General features: G+C 37.0%; 1 protein-coding gene across 2 annotated transcripts; it reads left to right on the top strand.

Moving 5' to 3' along the window:
- Positions 1–13,313: 13,313 nt before the first annotated feature.
- Positions 13,314–15,831, top strand: LOC145209254 (uncharacterized). 2 transcript variants are annotated; one of them, XM_080079521.1, is made up of 6 exons: positions 13,314–14,115; positions 14,183–14,345; positions 14,411–14,657; positions 14,727–14,877; positions 15,324–15,354; positions 15,685–15,831. In XM_080079521.1, exons 1-6 carry the CDS (start codon positions 13,890–13,892, stop codon positions 15,770–15,772), a joined length of 906 nt encoding a protein of 301 aa, XP_079935647.1. In that variant the 5' UTR covers positions 13,314–13,889; the 3' UTR covers positions 15,773–15,831. The 2 variants fall into 2 exon arrangements, with proteins under 2 accessions (XP_079935647.1, XP_079935646.1); XM_080079520.1 differs by lacking the exons at positions 15,324–15,354; positions 15,685–15,831 and having other exon boundaries at positions 13,314–13,524; positions 13,911–14,115; positions 14,727–15,302.
- Positions 15,832–20,092: the final 4,261 nt, after the last annotated feature.

Genomic DNA, 20,092 nt, shown 5'->3' with positions numbered 1-20,092 from the left:
CAAGTTGGCAGGGCTTTTTGAAACACAACCATGCTTAATAGTTTGTTCTCATCTGCATGTGTTAAATGGAATTGCCAGTTTTGCTGCTACGGTTTGCGGTATGTGGTTTGACAGATACAGTACTTTGAACATTAGTTTGACAATGTTAAACCTGATTGATACATGAAGTACAGCGGCGAACCAATTTGTAACATAACATATTGAGGATGTTATTGCTAAAAAGTACGACCCTTTTGCCGAATAAAAACGACTAAAACGCTCGTCTACTCTAAACACTCAATTTGCAAACACTGTGCACCAAAAACAACCAACAACAAATAGTGCAATCATGTCCGCAAAAGTATTCTTAAAACTGTGGGGTCTGTGCTCTTAACAGTTCGGTGGCATCTGTGCTTGCTCATTCATTCACTCCGGCACTCGCGACAAAACTGACGCGCGATCGGCGAACGTCCTTTAACGTAATGACGCCTTGTGAAAAAGAGCCGGGCCCTTTTTCCCGTCGCAGGCGAAAAGTGATGAAATGCTCGGTTCGGTCATCTACGCCGCAACGTTGTGAATATTTCAATACACTATGTCGGAAATGTTTCGTTTTCACCGTCGCTTCAAACTCTCTTCGTATCAACAATACTAAACTGGTTACAAACACAATAAACGTTTTAAACCGATAATACCCTTCAAGGACTAAATACTAATGAAAGAAGAGAGCTTGAGAAATTAGAACCTATAAATACTTTAACAGATGAATCTCAAAACGAAGAATTTCTTCGTTTACAAACTTTTTGAGATAGTACAACTGGCAAAAAACAAATGGCAAAAAACTTAAATTTAAAATCACCTGCAACAGTGTCAAAAAAATCTAAACACATTTAAATCCATTTTTTTAAAGGATGGTGATTTACTCAGAACGACATTCAACGCAAAACTTTAATTTGAGATTCTAAACTCGAAACAAAACTGATCAGATAGTTTTCAGAAAACATATGAGTACTAATTACCGTAAGTCTTGACTAAACGTACATCCAACAGCCATGCATACCGCGGACTTGTTTGCAGACCAAAAAACAAACAACAAAGAGCAAACGCACCACGAGGTGTTGCGTGCATAATTGCTGACCAACCTCTCCGACCGCGCAACCAACGTATTTAACAAAAGGCAACAACTTGTAAACCACGATCGATGCCAAAGCGATTTGCAAGGCACACAAGCAAGTGACCAAATTCAAAGCAATCAAATTACTGCCGCCGATGTACACCTAAACCTAAGGACAAAGCGTTGCCCGGTATTTAAATCACCTTAGGTTGCAGCGTTCGATGCCAAAGGTGATTTGATTTCAATAATTTATCTCACAACGTCGGATATGTAAACAATCTAAATTATGCCATTTGAAAACGCTTTGTTTAAATGAGACCCTTTTAAAATACAAGCGATGTCGCATCAGAGCACTAAATCTCGTTGAACACGGCTTGACAAAGCTCTAAAGAATTCTGAACGGGACAACATTTCCAACTGTCGGTACAATTATACATATAACTAAATAATTGACAGTTTATTTTAAAAAGGCATAATGCCCAAACGTATTTCGAAACATAATTTTTAATATATCTCTACAAACTGATATTATGCCTGGAAGCAATAGCTTATATACATTTTTAAAGTCTAAACACTACACAAAACAAAACACATCCACAAAAGAACCTCAACTTTAAGCACAACTTATAAATTGCTGATCTGTTGGAAATTAAACCCCGCATGTTTAACTCGTAAGAAGCTCACGCGATCCATGTCAATCATTTGCCATGGCGACACAACCAATGTTTGTCTTTTGACAGGAACACCGCGACACCCGTAATGGCCAAATAGCGCCTGCTCTTCGCCGCCTGCTTGATTCATGTCACCTGCCAATCAGTAAACAGCACTTTGGGACTATATTTTCCGGTTCAAACCGCCCGAGACCGACAAGTTAAATACAAAACGTAGCCCCAAAAAATGCATGAGTTTTGCGATAGAAATTTAAAAAGGCATTTAAAGGGAAAATGAAACAAAGTTGCACACAGTGCACACTGTTTTGACCTAAAATGTCTCATCAGTGTAGTATTGACAATACATTGACCTAAAGGTTGAAATGTAGCCACATTACACATTTCAGTTTATTGGAATTAATACGTTAAAATTCATGCATTTCCAAATCTATTCGAGGTCTCAGCAATAGGCATAAATATCTTCACTATGGATGCTGCATACGATTTTGAAGATAATACTTGGCTTTGCGTTTCTGTCAGTGTAAAATACCACGTTTCTAAATACTGCACACCTGTTAGTAATAAGACCCTGAATTGTACTGTTACGACTTTTTCTTTGTTAAGACGAAAGTCAACATTTAAGTTTGCAGTACCATACGTCAAAATAAGCAATAAGTCTGTACAATACAGTACTCGCAGTCAGTGTTTTTTTAAGGTGTTTTTGGAGACCGTTTCGGTCCCCCAAATTTCTCCAGCGGTTTCCCAAAATTTGTAAAATAATTCGTTTAAGCAAATATGGCTATTTTTTGGTATTTAAATGAAACACTTGCGGTCTCTTAAAACTACTTAGCGGTCACCCAAACCAAACCTTAAAAAAAACCTGCTCGCAGTCAAACAAAAGGTTTAGGTTCTGAACAAATTAGGAACCTGCTAACGGCGCTTTACACCGACAGTTTAATGCTTTTTTTCTAAAGCCAGGTTGACCTGCGCCAGGTCAAGTTTCCAATCCAATTTGGAAAGAGCACTTTGCGCCTGGAAGGGACGACTGCGATTCCGTTTAGAATGAAAAACGAGTTTTGTTGCGTCAGGTCAACACCTTATTCGACACTAAATCCAATTTCTGCCTTTGACTCCAACTGTAAGCGATAACAGACCAGAAAATCAAAACGTTCTTTGTCACCTATTGTGGTCAAAGGCCTGACTTCTGTGACGCAAACTGCACAATCGATATGTTCCAAGCGATTTACTTTGCTTGTTTGCAAGTTTACAATCAATTTCGTATCTATAATGTGATTGAATACTTTCGATCCCTTGTAATGGAAAACAACAATTCCGGTTGTGCATCTACACTGGAGTGATAGCAGTTGAGACAAACCTACATTAACCACAAATTCACAAGGATTTTGATGTAGAAGGACCGCCTATATCATGTTACAAGTTAAAATATGAGATAAGCCAAAAGCTGTGTACAGAAATCAATAAACTGAGATTTTAAAAATCGCAATTTGTAAAAAACAACCCTTTAGTGCGTTTGTAATAGTCAACCGTTAAAACAGTGATGGCAACGACGGTGAACCAGTTTGTGCTGCGATTTGAACTAAAAAAAAACCATTTAGTTGTACGGACTTTAAATCGGGGCGCTTACATTAGGACGCGGTCCAATGTAATTAATTGTCTTGATCAGGTTATATGTTGTGATCGACCCTTAGACTTATGCCTCGTCAAACCTCGGACTAAAGGGTAGGTAAACACAGACGTTGACGCAAACTGCAATCTTCCGCAATGTTAAACACAACAATATGCCAGACTCAATGCTTGCTAGCTTCAATCAAATACCCTTTGCAGCATGATTTTTAAACTTTTGCAACAAAGTTCGAAGCCCTATTTTTGTAAAAAAGCAAAGGTATAAGTTTTAAACAGAAACAACTTAACCAAAAACTCACCACATAGAAATTTCAATACAAAACTTGATTGGCTTCAACCTTCAATCGGTTCTAAAAAGTTTTTTAGTTGTTGGTATTTTTTGCTAATTTTTTTGTGGGGGGAATCGATACTTTTGCAATAAAATAAAAGTAGCAAGAATGTTAAGGAAAAGAGAAAAAATAAGCAGAGCAATAACAACAAAAGTGCTCTTTCCGGGAATATTTTAATAAACAATAGAATAGAGGTTATAGGTATTTCTTGAAACCAAAGGAACCACACCAGCACAGAGGTCGTAGCCATAACAACGCCTTGACATTCAACGCGACCTTTTATGGTTTTGTTTTTTTGTTGAAATGGATCAGGAACGTGAAAAGGTAACGGGAATGACTTGACAAACATCTCTAAGAGTCATAGAGCAATCACATTGCGGTTTTATTGATTAAATAAAAGAAATTAAGGCTGGAACGATGAGCAGGTACGTAGCAAGTACTCCGGATATAAACATGTTATAGGGTTGCCATGTCCTTCCTATGATCTGTTCTTGTTTTGATAGAAAACGTCTTAAAAAATATTTTCGACCTCATTTCTAAGAAATGTTTTTGTTTTTGATTTGCGTCTTTCTTTTGTCTTAGAAGCAGCATGACAAATCGTTTGGAACGATTTACGTTGGTTCTGTGAAGGTTCAACATTTTGCTTTGCATAAACAGATGGAAAAGCTATTTGACATTAGTTTCATCAATACTATGCAGAAAATTTCTCAATAGTATACAGAAAAAAATAAACAGTTTTCTTTTATTTTGGGACCTAGAGAAAAACAAATGTGCTAATGCGAGACAAACAACCAAAATTAACTGCAATTAGCATCAGTGGCGTATCCAAGGGGGGAGTTTTGGGGGTCCGGACCCCCCCCCCTTTTCAAAAAGTTGTGCGTACATTAAATAGGCCAAAATCGTTCCGTTTACCACTGCGTGATAACAGGGAGTCGTTATCTCAAAGACGCTAGCCTTCAATCTCTTGTATTCGCTTGTTATCTAATCGCCAATTGTGACGTAACAAGGGTTTAATAAGGAGGTTTATGCGCTAACAATCGGAAAGTTACGTTCCGGCTAGTACGCTGGTAGCAGTTTTTTGCTCAGTGGTAACTGCACTAAGTGCAACATATCAAACTATTTTTGCATTTGAACAATGTAAAAGTGTTAAAAACGTGTAATGTTGTGTTGCTTTGATCCGCCAAACACGTAATAGTTTGTCAAAAACATAAGATCGATGTAAATCGAGTTATGTTATTAGGGTAATTTGTTACTTGCCAGGCACAATTTATGCCTTCTGCAGTTACCACCTTTAGTGCATTCGTGACTTTGCGCAACTTAACAGTAGGATTACCGCTTCAGCAAGAGATTTAGTTCTTTAGAAATTGGACCCTGTTTTTTTAAGCAACGATTTTGATTACCTGACAGTCACGCTTATTTTGCAGCTGCAGTGTGGCTGAGTAAGCTAGATAGCAGCGGCGAAATCAGAAAACTACAAAGCTTTCGCTAAAATTGCCTGTCCTTCTTGTCAATTAGATGGGTAGAGAAACCGCCAATTTTGGAAAAAGTGCTTTGCCGCATAACGCGTCGTTTTGAACGACGTGTGACGTCATAATGACGTCATTAGGGATTTCCCCCCAAAAAATTGTTGGACCCCCCTCTTTAATAATTTCTGGATACGCCCCTGATTAGCATCTATATTATTCTGCTTCAAAGCAACAATAAAATACTAATGCCTTTTTCATTTTTTTTGAATTTAAACTATTGAGGCCCCGTGGACTTTTTTATTACTCCAGTCCACTTTTATAACATTAATTTAGATAGGAAGCTAAAAGTTTAAACACATAATCAGGAACTGTACCAACATTGTGTGGCTTAAGTGAAAACTACTAACTAGATACAAAAACGGCTAGAAGTGGGCGGTATAGCGTAGGCAACTCACGTTTGAACCCGTGTCCAATTGATCTCAAAGTGTAATGGAAAACGAACCATTTTCCGATGAGTATCAAAACCAATGTTACCAAAACCATCCAAGATCAATGTACATTTGTCACGTTTTCGAATTCTGTTTGTTGTGTTTTGGTTGCATTCAGGGTTGAAACTACATTTTTTACAAAACGCTCGGTTTATTTTTGCTGTCAATCAAAGCCTTTAATTAGTCGGGCAAAGTCCAATAAAGTGATGAAAACCATGCTACGACCTTCATATCTAAAATACTAAGCTGTTTATTCAAAGGCAGTCACAATGCTTACGCTCCGGCAAAACCAAAATTGCAACAAGCAATAGTCAAAATAGTGGCGTCAAAAAAGTCAGGTTGTGAAATCACTAGAGTCGGATTTACAAAGAAGCTTAACAAAACTGCCAAACAGCTTTAACAAATTTAATAGACTTTCTATACAAAACTATAAACAGTTGCTGTTGAAAAAAATTCAAAACAACTGTGATGCTATACTGGGATGATTACACATATATCTGTTGTGGCTCATTTGTGTGCAATATATCATCAGGTGCATTGCCTTCCAAGTGCACAGAACGTAAAATTCAAACATTTATAAGCCACAGGGATTTATCCAGCTTTCACAACATAATACCTTTAAATGCGTTTGACATATTTCAATGAAGCGCCCCAGCACAGGTGTTAAACCTATTGTCAACATAACGAAGCGACAAAATTGATGCCTGAACCGAGACTTTATGCGGAAAAGTGGTGTTTGTCCTGACTGATATGACCTAATATGATGGTTTACGTTCTTCCAATGCCCTGTATCGTCAATACAACGCAAAGGCGATGCCTTGTAATTAGGAGGAATAACAAATTTTTTTCTCTGTTTCAAAAACCATTCAAATATAAAAATAGAAAATATAGCATTTGAGCTGAACAGTTTGTAACATTGCCGCCAGACTTGTCAATGCATTGAAATAGATGTTTAAAAAACAAGTTTCAAAATAATCAAATATAATCGCTTTACAAATGACAGGTAGGCTATACGAAGTTTCGTAAATGCGAGTGCGCAACTGTCTTGAATTTTCGCTTAATCCCGCATAGCGATCGATGTTGGGTCCAAATATCAAGTTTCTGCCTCATTAAGTTAAATAAACCCTTACCCGTCGTTCGATTCATAATATAAGGGTTTACTAAATGTCAAAAACTTTTAATAAGCTTCATTTTTCGTTGCTAATTTTTACGGATATCAGTATTAAAAGACAGTTACAGCTATTTAAAACGGTTAAATGTTCAACAAAAAAGTCCACAAAAATCATTGTTTACCTGCTGGAAACTTGGTTAGTGAACATAACAATTCATAAATTTTCATGGATAAAAACGCTTTTTGTTAGTTGAAAAAAAAATCTAAAAAATAAGTGAAAAACAGCTGGTTAAAGCTATGCACAAACCCAAGCAAGTGCTTAAATGTCAGGTTTTAGTTCATTTTGTTCATACGTTCCAGCTGCAAAAATACAGCGGGAATTTCAATCTAATTAATGTCACATTTTTCTGGCTTGTGGTTTCTCACACGTTAGTCCATGTATTAATACTTCTGCGCGCGTCTTTTAGTCTTTCAGTTGAGTCGAATTATCTGGTTTGAGTTTTGACATCGACTCGCTTTCGACGTCTTTCATGAATTATAAATGATAGTAAATAAGGATTTCGTCAAAATTTGGAACCATTCGCTTCATATTACGTCAACTAAAGTTCCGTTTTGGAAGCCTCAGAAAAAAAATATAGATCGTGCGTCGTTGTTTTCAACCAAAGATCAACGTCAGAAAATGTCACAATATTTTGATATTCATTAAACGATGCCAAAAATAAAAAATTATAGTACTCTAGGTCGCTAAACTAGGTCAAAATCGGTTAGTTTGTCCCGGAACGTTTAAAGATTTTCAAGTGTCTGCTTCATAAATATCGTTCTAACCAAAATATTTGCGTTCGGAGTTCACGCTGCAGTTTCCGCGATCGCACAAAACGACATAGTGATGTCACAAACGAACAGAGGCGACGGCGGCGCGGATTGAAAGGTTTTGAATATTCTGCCCAAAGATAAAGGTACAAATTCCAGCACGTCTAAATACCAAACCAGGTGAGCTGATACGTTACGATAGAAAACTTATGCTTAAAACCAGTTTTACCGAAAAGCAAAACTTGTAGGTCTTGCTTAAAACTTTTATTTGTGATTTCGTTTTTCTTCTTTATTGATGTCATAATCTCTGAAAACTGGTTTTAATCGCATATTGGAGTTTTGAGATTTTTTAGCTAAATAGAAAATTGCCTTTTTCCATTACTGCATTCGATACGTAAGATTTTTTTTGAATATTTGTTTGATTATGTGGGACGGGCAAATTAGGTTGAACAGCACTACTTTAAACATTAAGGTAATTTCATTTGATATAGTTTTTTATTTCTTTTTCTGGTAGGGCAACAGCCTATTATCGTTTTCTTGTCATGTGTCTGGAGAATTTTATTTGTAGCTTGTCCTGGGATGACGGTATATATGCGCGCACATACTGTTTGTGATAGAGTATCGGGGACTATATGTAGATGCATTTCGATTGTCGCAATAGCTATGCATTATTAACTAGCTGCTGTGCTATGAAACAAATCAATGTACTCCAGCAAAACTTTAAAGACTGATTTCACCATTATAACATTTGCAACAATATCGACTAGTATCCTTTATAAGCATTATTCAACGGAAAAGGGTGCATCACTTTCATATCTGCCTTGTGCGTACAAAAGTGTTGATAACGTCATTCCTATTCCTACAATAATTGCAGTACAATGCACAGCATTATCACTCTGTTCCACAACAAAATTACAACCACTAACTTTACATATAAATCAGTTTTACCGGAAACGATAGTTATTATGAGAGTGGTCACCAATTATTATGGATAGAGTATATAGCTTTAATAAAAAAATGCAAAAACTTTCTCTTAACATTCTGCTGTTACGCATTCTCTACTAACCCGAACGATATAGGACAAGAGTACTTACGGTTCTTTGCAGTTAGTCGACTCATACACCTCAAAAGTTATTCAGAATCTCAGACTGTTGTTGTACTTCTTATAATATAGATGCTGCATGCGATAAAAGCCTGGTGCGTTTTAAGTGTTTTGGTTGCAGGAAACGCCTGTTGCTTATCAACAGCAGCTTATCAGAACGCGAACTGCGCGACCAAAGAGACTGCAAATCAATGTCTACAACTGGTGCATACGAAAAGTCAACTGATGGCAGCAACCACCAACCATATACAGACCATTTGGCAGATTTTCAGCGTTTATAAACAGGTTTAGTTTAAATGCAATTTGAGTACATAAACTAGGCTGAAGCAAAGCACAAATTCACAAGACATATCTGCTGGCATAATAGCTACCATGTGCCAAATTGTTTAAACTATACAGCACCAAAACTGCTCTTCTTTTTTGTTCTAGCGAAAGCGCAATTTAAATACAACGTCTTCCCACCCCCCTTGCCAACACCAACACTCTATTACTGCTTCTGTATTGGTCTTTAACTAAATTTACTACATAAAACACTACCGACCGCCTTGGTCCTGCTCTTCAATGTTGTGTGGAAGCCCACAGCTTAACAAGCCACAGTCCCAATACTTGCTTTGTGATGTACCATTGTCCACATTCTGGAGTGTACTTGACGGTGATTGTGATGTCACAAACTTGCTATTTTACTAGGTAGGAGCCAAAAAACAGAAGTAGTAGATGATCAATAATGTTTTAGCAGACTTTTATGAATTTTCGTATGTTTAGTAATTTTGTCTACTTGAAAGGTAAGTTTTAATTGTGGTTCAATATTATTGAACGGTAGTATAGTTTGGACAAAAAAACGTACTTAAACGCCTCTGTCGTAACTTTTGAATGTTAGTAGGTTTTATAACTTTCAAAGTACATTCTTGAACCTGATTTTCAGCAATTCCTAATGTATCCTTTTAGAATTAGCGCCACTTAAATTCTGTTGTGCGAGACAAAAAAATGAGCAATTTAGAAAAAGGGTATTTCTGTAAAATAATTGGTTTCTGTAAAAGGGTTGATGAGTTGTACAAGTGATGTTTAAAAATTTATGTGAAAACCCGGTCGTAATTGCTCTCTGCATATTTGTTGAAACATTTACCGTCTGCAAGGAACCGTTTCCCTGAAAATGACACGGTTACAAAATGGAGTAAGTGTGACTGTAACATCAACCTGTCACCTCATTATCAAATCAAATACAGACTGATTGCCAAAAACGGTTAGTTTAGTATGGAAGTATTAAATAAATCAACGCGTCAATGTTGCAGAAAAGGAACAGCTAGTTTTTGCACAAAATCACAATATTTCACTTTTATATTGTGAACAAAAAAACATCATATAGTTGTTCAGCGTTTGCGAAAATCACCCGTCAAAGCAAGGCTAGGCAGATCCAATGCCGCTTTTTATAGAACAGCTTAAAAGATTACTAAAAGTGACAACCTAGTTACGCCGCAAACGCATTAGCTTGCCTCTCAATGGCAAAACCGATCTTGTATCTTGAAACGCTACTCAATGCAGACTCATCCGACTGTGAAGTCCAAAGGTCGCTGATCGTAATCTTTGCAAGTTTTTCAGTCAAATCGATTTGCGGACGAGTGTATAAACCATGATTGATAATGTCAGCCACCAAAACCATAGGTTCCCAACTTTTTCACGGCCCCCTTTGGCTGCTTTTAAAGAAAAAATTACCACTTTATTTTATCTAACATACTAATTCTGAAAACTGTTGCAAAAGCATGCTTAAGTTGTTTCTGTGTAATGTAGACGTCAGTATATTGTAAGCGTATATGTGCGCGTGTGCCACAGTAAAAACAAAATTGACACATGTAACTAAATCATTTTTATATCTGTGCAGAAATGACAAATTTCGCGTTGTCTATTATTTCCGCCTGGGATTCCCTTACATAAATTTACCCTATTTGAACCTTAGAAGGTTTGTGTAATTATAAGTATTTTTAAACATACAAACGTGGTATAGTTTCGGAAGTTACAAAAGACATGTTTTTCTTTCATTACAATTGCAGCAGAAATGCGTAGCAAACGACTTTTTCGCGTGTATCAAACCGAAAAAAACAAAACCTTTTGCGGTCTACACTTCCTTCTATAGCAGGGGTGGGCAACCTTTGTTACTGTAGGGCCAGTTATGAATGTCAAAATTGGATCGCGGGCCGCACATGTGCATCACACAAAGTGATTTTGCTTTGTTTCTTACCAAATATGCTGAACTACAAGTATAATTCGTATTTGATTCTAGCCACAATTTGCCAGATCGCAGAAAACTAGCACCAGGCGCATTGATCAGCTCAAAAATATCTACAATTGGACTCATTTGCCACTACTTTTGAAATCCAAGCGCCTCTGCGGGCCGCACAACCTTTAATGAAGGGCCGCATGCGGCCCGCGGGCCGCAGGTTGCCCACCCCTGTTCTATAGCGTTGTTCCCTTAAAGGTGACAGACGATTGATAGATAATTATGTGTGCAAACCGTGTTTCTTCGGGACTATGCTTTGTAAGCGTCTTTTAGGAAACCGCTATCCCACGTGGAAACCTTTGGCACATCCTTTTGCGTGCAAAGCGACCCCCTTCACCCTCTGCAATGGTTTCTGAAAAAAATTCAATAAATGGTAAAAACAATACCTGGTAGTACGTCTTTGCGTTTTGGTTTGTCAATAACAACGAAGACAATATAGCGTGCTTTACGTTCGATAAACGCGCAGTGTCTGTTAAACACTTCGTTTTATATTTAACTATTAGAATTCGCTCAACGTTTATTTCAAATATATTGTTTTTTATGAAATCATAATTCTTTTGATTAAAAGAGGGGCAAAATGGCTTAGGGCAGTGGTTCTTAACCGGTGGGAAATTTAATGTTTTTAGAGGGAAATTATGTGAGTCAGAAGTCACCAAACTCGGGCCCGTGGGTTGAAATCAACCATTGAAAGTTTATTTAATACAATATTTTCCGCAACAACATGTAAGATTAACTTCGCCTAGTTTTACAAGGCGTATAAAAATCCAAAAATCGTTTATTACGTCACAGACATTACTAAAAGCATCAATGACTTTGTTATTGTTTGCGAATAAATGCATTTGGTCTGTTGATTGTGGTGCGATAAATGACTGTTGCAAGCACATGAGATTTTTCAAAATCGCACACAATTTTACTTACCCACGAAATCACTAAATAAGATTTCAGTATACCTTTAAGGTGCCGACCAAATCGCTTCACAAAATTATTTTGATTAAAGAATCATTTTTTGTTGGACACAAAACATGATTATAAAAATAACAGAGTGGGAAATTCGGACTTGGTGATTTACTTTAGTGGGAAACCACACCAAAAAGGTTAAGAACCACTGGCTTAGGGCAAAAGCTTTCAAAAACCATGACTAAACTTAAGCCACACAACTACTATATTGTAGGACAATTTTTGACACAAAGATATGGAATCAAGTTTATCAATTTCTGTGTGGTGTAAACCCTAATGGTAAATCATTTGTTTTACCTTTTGCAACTTTTCATTTTTCGTCGAATGTTTTTGTTTTTTACTGAGGCAATAACATAATATCCATATGACAGCGTTAAATCCGACATCGACAAACCATCAAGTTTGTCTTCAGAGTTACTTTACGCCTAGAATCATCAACGGGAATTTTCTGCTGTTATAAATGCTTAGCCTACTTATGGAATACGTAAATATTCTTTTTTTTTGTTCGTTTTTTTCTCAAGGGGTTCGAACCCAGGACACTCCCGGGGACGAATCCCGATCAAGGTTTTTTATGTCTGCATGTGGGTCAGGCGCGCCAGACCATTTGGCCAAGTTCTTTTTTTTTTCGGCCAAGTTCTTGGTACAGCTATATAAAGGTAACGATACCCGTCTGCCACCTAGCGAGTGTGATTTTTGGTCGCTTTTTACTGGTAAAGAGCACTAGAGAGTTATCACATTGCTTCAACGAGGTAGCACACTGTTGTGTTTAAGTGGCTTTTGATACAATTTGACTCGCTTTTCAACTTAATTCTTTTTGCCGTTCTTGTCATCAAAGGAAACTCGCTTGTGTGCTCGCAAATATTTTACTAATTGCTTTAAAGAATCCCTACGCTTCTGGTGGGCGAAACGTCAGCAAAGTTCATAGAATTATAACTTGTATTTTGTTTAGAATCGCCCCAATCAAAAATTATCCCCGTTTATATAAAAGTCTTGTATAACTTACGTGCGGCATATCTACGATATGGCCTTTCTGACATTGCCATGGATATGCCATATTTGTTTTGTCTGGTAAAAGTCTGGTGAAGGGAATATAATCCTGAGGTAGATATACCACGTCTAATACATAGGTAATCATGTTTGACTTATAATTTATTCTTATAACGGCAAGGAGCATTTTGAATGGACTTTGCACATTCTTTATTTTAATTTAACAGGATTAAAACAATTTTGCAGTGTTTAACGATAAAATAGTCCAATCGGAAATTTGGATTTAACAAAATTTGATGAAAATTATAATTTTGTTTGAATTGTTCCGAGGTTTGATATAAATTATTGCAGGATAAATTCGTTGTATTTTGTTTTGCATTTTTTGTGATGTTGTGAGCATTGTGTGATTTTCGCATAGCTGTGGATTTGAATTCTAATGTGCCGGATTTAGCATATTGCGCAATTGTTTGTCGTCGCACCTCGCACGTTGCGCTCACGTGACTCTGTGACTGCTGTTCTTTGTATCTGAAGTAATCGCTTTCAGGCTCAATATTTTGTTTCAAATCAAAACGAAAACGAGTTTGAATTGTTTTACTGGAACTGTTGAAAATCTCAAAAGTGAGTAAACCCTTTTGTAGAAGTAAAATGACAAATGTGATGCTCGGTAAATACTTTGGGGAAGAATCATTGTCATTCATGAGAGAAGTTGCCTTGTCTTATTCTGTTGTTATTAAGAGAAATACCATGTCTGACTTCCTAGTGATTGTTTTTGTGTGGTTTTTGACATAGCTATTGCAGATTTTAACATTTAATTTGTTGTACACTAGTATGCAAAAGTAGAACTTTTTTACAAACAAATTCTTATAAAATTCTAATTGGTGTATTGATTACCATGTATTGCCCATTTTCAACATACCAAAAAAGTGCTTTGTTTTACTACATAGAGATGACTTGGTAGCTATAGTATTGTTTCATATGACATAATGATTTTTGGTGTTTTGCAGGCAAGTGGTTCAACTATGAAGAAATTTGTGTGCTTAAAGTTTAGTAGCGGCTCAACAGACATAGTGCCACGCAGATGGATGGTTGGGTATTCTCAGTGTAAATGGCCGCCTGACTTAAATGCAGATATTAAAGCTTTAGCCAAAATTGAAGTTGAACCTGAGGAGGACTGGAAAGAACACAGTTGTGTGATTCTTTGTGAATCTAGTATGTAGTAATATGGTATTTACAAAAACACCCATATTTAAACGAAAAATTTATCTTATTTTTTAAGATAGCTATCAAAAATGTGAGGAAAAGAGTTATACTACTGCAATCTTAAGTGAGACATCAGCATATGAGGATTATACACCACCTCCACTTGTGAGAACAGACAGTCGAAGTATTTACAAACAAGCAGCAGCTCAAAATGATAATTGCATCAGAAAGCATAAAAGGTTTTTGGACATTAAAGGCTTTACATAGTTTGCTGCAGTTAAAACTGTTTTCTTTGTGTTATCAGGAAAAGTCCTCAAAAAGTTTTTCTCCAATCCAAGCATAAAAAATATCAAAGTGATGATTTAGTGTATGAGATCCGAAGTGGCTATGCTTTCATAGGAAAACAACTTCATGTTTTAAATGAAAAACTTGATCGACTTTGGTATTGGAATGTTACAATGAGCAGTAACTCTAGCACTTCAACTAAACTTTGGAAAATGGAACCTGCCTGTACAGAGAAAGAGCTGGAGGAAAATTTAAAGCAATCTCTGGTACAGTATTACTGTTTGAAGTTAATTGTCATGCAGACTATAGAAAATGATTAACCTTGTTATAAACAGAATCCAAAGTTGTTGGCACAGCAAGTGGAGGTGAAGTGTCTTAGAGCAACCTTTCGCAACTTTTTGAAAGTATTCATGGCCAAAAACTTAGCTATGCAATTTTCTTGGTCTGGAATGGGAAGAAGCCGTCAACAAGTGAAACGAGCGTTTAAAAGCCACTAGTGATGGGACGGGTACCCGGTACTCGGTACTCGGTATCGATGGTATCGAACGATTTCAGTGGTATCGATACTCGTACTCGGTATCGAAATATTTTGTCTCAGTTTTCGATACCAACGTGCGAGTACCGAAGGCCGATTTACACTATAAGAACACTGAAAACTTTGTGCCAATATATGCTTCGGACAGCACAAATTTGGGAAAAAGTTCCGCCAGGTTAGGTATTTTTTTCGCTATCGTATGGAGATTACTTTTTTCTGCATGTGTGTGTGCACGCCTGTACGCCGGCCATGGCAGATAAATTAGCAGGTGATATGCAACTAAGTACAACACTGTACTTAAGTACTCGGTAATCGTACTCGGTATCGAAGGTATATACATGTGGTACTCGTACTCGGTATCGGTACTCGCTTTAAAACCTGGTATCGTCCCATCACTAAAAGCCACCAACTCTACACAATTTTTCAAGGTAAATTTGTCTGATCGAGGAGTTTCTTGTTCTGAATACTTTTAAAATGTAATTGCATTGTTATTGAGTTCCAAGATAGTTTTATCATTTGCAGTTGAAAGTGTTGATTGGTGTTTTTAAGTAGTACAAGATATACTGAGTATTAACAAGTTTTCAGATATTTTAGTTATTACTTAATGTATAAATCTATTTGAAATGGCATGTTAATTTCCAGGTTTTGTTTGAACCATTTTTTAGTGTAAAAATGTCAATATATTGTGCTTTTAATGCAATAAATGTTGCTCTTTTAATTGCTTTTATGATGTCTCTTTGAAAAACATTACTTTTTAGATGTTCTACACAACACTTGTTGCCATCAAGGTGCCAACAAAAAGGAAATAGCCAACGCAATAAAACGAGTGTTCAACAGAGTGGCTGATTGGGATGGCGGGAGGCAGCAACGCATGAAATCTACAGAACAAGCCTGAAGGAACACCTAATGGTCGTTTCATTGTGCTTATTCGTTTGAATAAAAGAGAATTTTATACAATAACGTGGTATTTATTTATAAGGTTAACTCAGATTATGTACTTTTCAAGTAATTTCTTACATAAATTAAGTGTGGCATTGCGAAGTGCCTTGTTAGAACAAGCTAGGTTCTTACATACAAAGTAGTACAAGGGCCATAACTGGCCGTTGTTGCATTTGAAACATATATGCCGAACATATACGTCAGGGCTATGCATGGGTTTAGCATATGGCCCAAGTCTTTTGACGAGGGAAAACGAACATAAGTTGCAGAAGGGCCCTACATAAATTTTTGCTTGGGGCACCGGTTGAACGAAAAAGTTTGTGAAATTAAACCACGCTGTCGGTTATCTGAAGGATAGTTATCGGTTATGTAAAAAAATGTACAAACTACACACCCTTGGAGTTGTATTAACACCACAAGTTGTTAGTAACAAATGCGGGATACTTCCCTACTGCAAGTGATTGGCAGTCAGCCTTGTGGCAAAAGCTAGCCATGGGAAACCAACAGAAGACATTATCAGGGATAATATGACACACGTACTTGAGAGATTCTTTACTCCTGAGCACCACCCCAATCGCAATGCAGGCATTTGCTTGTTATCTAGAGTTCAAAAGCAGTGGTATGGTAGCTTTTTAGATGCTGATTGTGTGCACGTAACACACAACAATAGAAGTAAGAGAGGTGGGTGAACCCGATGTAAATACGTAATAGTTAAATACGTGCAGCAATATTTTAATTCACAAGGTCGAAAAATGTGGATTAACTATTTAAAAAACATTTTTTCTGCATTGTGTAAATAGGATTTAAAATATGTGCTTGTGATCGATCAATGTTAACAGTTGAAATGTAATCCAAAACCAAACACAGTTGTGATCAAGCTCAACAGATCTGATGGTTTTTCAAGACAGACATTTTCATAAAAAGGATGACAGTTTATATGAGTTTATAATGTAGTTTAGAAACAAGCAAAAGCTCACTTATCGTAACTTTACTTAATTTAATATTTTACACGTGATAGAGATCATCAGGTAAAGGAGAAAATCTTCTCGTTCTTCCTGCAAATTATCGTCAGAAACTGTTTATTACTTGCATATTAAACTTTAATTGTTCTTGGCATATCTCGTACTTCAAGTATATTTAGCATGCCGATGTCGACAACTGCTAACCGCTATTCCAGAGAGCAAAACCTGTGTCATTGGTGCGCCAGACAGACAGCAACTTTTCTCAATACTGGAAGGGAGTGTGAAAATGTCATACTCCATGTTCAATGTGAGGTTAAACCAGCTTGTTATTTACAAACGTAAATGGTAAAGTAGTAAATCTACGCATTGGCCCACCACCCTACAAGTACTTGAAGTTACACAAAAGGCCGGTATCATAACTGGTAAAGGTCGGGCTTCCTATAACTTATGCACAAGCAGACCTATGTCTCACATTTAGGCTTTTAGATAAGGTTTAAAACATTCAAATACAATCAAGTAATTATGCCGTTTTCCTAATAGCGGTCACTTAATGTTAACTATCAGAGCAGACAAACATATGCAATGTTGCGAAAGATGGAAGTTACCACACACAAAGTCATCGGACGAGCAAACAGATCAGAAACACTTTATCTGTGGACCCGCAGGCAATTCACCTGTTTTGAGGAGTTGTGATGTTTTGAGAATATTAATAAATAATTTACAATTCCATTCACTCAATTTTGCGATGTTTATTCATGTTCCAATAACCTGCTAAGAAAACAGTTGTTTTTTTCCCCGACCTTAAAATCCACATAATTGCAGTTCATTTTAGTTCAGTCGAATTTATCCCAATTTCTTATTTCCGAAATTTGTAAAAACCAAAACGTTGAACTGGTATAGCAAGACAAATAACGTTCACGTTTATCATTGCATACTATTTGAATCTGACAAATGGTTTACACCGCAAAACAGTTATTTTAGTGCAGTGAGTGGAGATTAATGACGTGCAAACCTAAACTTATGATTTGGCTTGCTCACTACAAAACCTCTTGCGCTTGTCCACGCCAAATTGAAAATGCCAAAGACGCCAATTTGACACTTGAAAAAGTGACCGCAAAATGTGACAAATTTGAGGTTAAAAAGTCAATCGTTACTTGGGCTCAAAATAGAGTTGATATTACACACACTTTAACATCGACGGTTGTTGAAAATCAGCGTTGGCAAAAACTGCACGCAATTTCTCTACATTTGAACCGCCCGCAGTTTGACTGACTGTTAATTTTGTACGGTTAACTTTGTAGTAACAAAGAATGTAAAGAGCCGAGGCCCCTGACAGTCCTTAAAGGGTTCGTTACTTACATGAGCTGTATTAAATTTGCAATAATATTTTATTGCTTAACATTTGTTGTGTATTTTAAAGGCCGTTTCGCGATAAAGTTCCAGTTTTAAAACGGTCCGCACTGTAAGAAAGGTTGCTGACCCCTGTATTAAGAAATTAGGTAGTTTCTAGACTAAACGTATGTAATAGAATGTAGACAGAACACCAGGAGTATTTACCTATACAGGTGTGGAAAGACTCTTGTCGATACTTCAACAGATTCTGTTGTCAGCTTACGCAGTGAGGTGCTAAGCACAGTGTAGCAGATAAGTACGTTAATAAAATAACTTAGACAAAATTGTAAATGTTGTTTAGTGTAATATTATACGTTATTAAGGGAGAAGAAAAGTAAGGCACTTTATTAATCTTGTACTCTATCTGCAGATCCGGAAACATTCCTCGCAAAAAAACAAGTATTTCAGCAAATTACGTTTATCCTGTAATGAATAACCGGTAATTCAGACTTTCGATAACAAAGCCCAAACACTTTATCGTTATTTTTAGCTTTTAAGCTATCCTAATCTAACGGATCCTCGTTCGTGTGGTTAAGAGATTTGACACTTGGCGTTGTTATGCGGCAGCAAATGGTAAAAATTTGAGCTGGGAGTGTCGACATAAATTTATATGCAACTTGATGTAAAATGTTACCACCCGAAAATGCCATCATTTAAATACTGAGGCATTTTAGAGGAGCTTTATCGCACATAAATCTATTGGCACTACAAAAGATGCTCTGCCGTTTTACATGTTGTCTGTGGTTTGTATGTAGGAGTAAAAGTGTATAAATTGTCTAAAACTTTTTCAGACCAATATTTGAATTATGTCTTAGTTTCATTTCTGCTTTTGACCGTACAGAACATCATTGTTGCCCAATTTGACGTCTTATCAGTATTTCTTGTGAAGATTCGAAATGAAAAGTGGAAAAAAACGAAATCTAAAGGGCGAAAGTTCCTGTAGTAGTGCTTCTAAAAACTTGGTGTTTTGTTTTCGTGGGATTAGTTCGGCGTTTCTGATCAAATAAACATGGTAGGCTATTTTGTTTCCAAAAAAAGAGTAAACGCAAGGTTATACTACAGCTTAGTGTGAATTGCCTGTACTGCCGTTTTAGTTCAACCCTATGGGACAATTTTTTTAGCTGCAAATCCATCAAACAAGGGTACGGTTGTCTGGTACGCAGCATAAACCACCGCAGCGCAGTCATCTGTTAAATACGATCTTAATGCGATACATGCGTGTCGGGAAAGGGCGAAAGGTCATACCCCAGGGTAAAAACCGCAACTCCGCGGTTTCTGCACGCTCCAAACCCGGTCAAAGCGAAACACGTCGGATTAGTTCCAAGTCTCAAACTTCGCTTTACGACAAGCTTAAGGATCAATCAGCGAGATGTTAGCTCACAATACGCATCCTTGTGGAAAGAAAAACAGCTCAGCGAATATTGGCGTGTTGTGGAAACGCATTCAAAGATCGCTGATTTTAAAGACGCGATAGAGATTAGCGAAGTCTTGAAATGGCATGTAAGCACAGGCGTTGAAACATTTTACTGTCAGGCTCGCAGTGGGCGGTAAGATAACTTTCGTTGGTGGCGTTATATTGTGAGAGAAAGTGTTTTTTAAAATAAACCAATATAGTTTGCACAATTTATTATCCATATACTTTAAACACAAACATAGAGCACATGAATCGGCGCTTTGGTTTATCTAAGTGCCCCAACTTGGATTAATTACGTCAAGCCTTCGTCATGCACCGATCGCTATTGAACCCAAACTGTCTTGCCAAAAACCCGCTGATTGAAATCCCGATGCCCTTGATTGCAACTCCCGATCATCCGAGAACATGTGACGTCACATGTTGTTGCAGTATATAAAGCTCGAATCCACTAAGGATATT

Source organism: Phallusia mammillata, chromosome 1 (assembly GCF_965637545.1).
Source record: "Phallusia mammillata chromosome 1, kaPhaMamm4.hap1.1, whole genome shotgun sequence".
Taxonomy (NCBI): domain Eukaryota; kingdom Metazoa; phylum Chordata; class Ascidiacea; order Phlebobranchia; family Ascidiidae; genus Phallusia; species Phallusia mammillata.
Note: the sequence above shows the minus strand (reverse complement) of the source record. Positions and strands in the feature narration are given on the sequence as shown.

What these genes read in the sequence shown, in the direction of transcription:
- LOC145209254 (XM_080079521.1), top strand. Translation starts at nt 13,890, where the DNA reads ATGATTTTTGGTGTTTTGCAGGCAAGTGGTTCAACTATGAAGAAATTT. An exon ending in TGCATCAGAAAGCATAAAAG is followed by an intron (nt 14,346 to 14,410) that starts GTTTTTGGACAT and finishes TTGTGTTATCAG; the next exon opens with GAAAAGTCCTCAAAAAGTTT. An exon ending in ACAAGTGAAACGAGCGTTTA is followed by an intron (nt 14,878 to 15,323) that starts AAAGCCACTAGT and finishes CGTCCCATCACT; the next exon opens with AAAAGCCACCAACTCTACAC.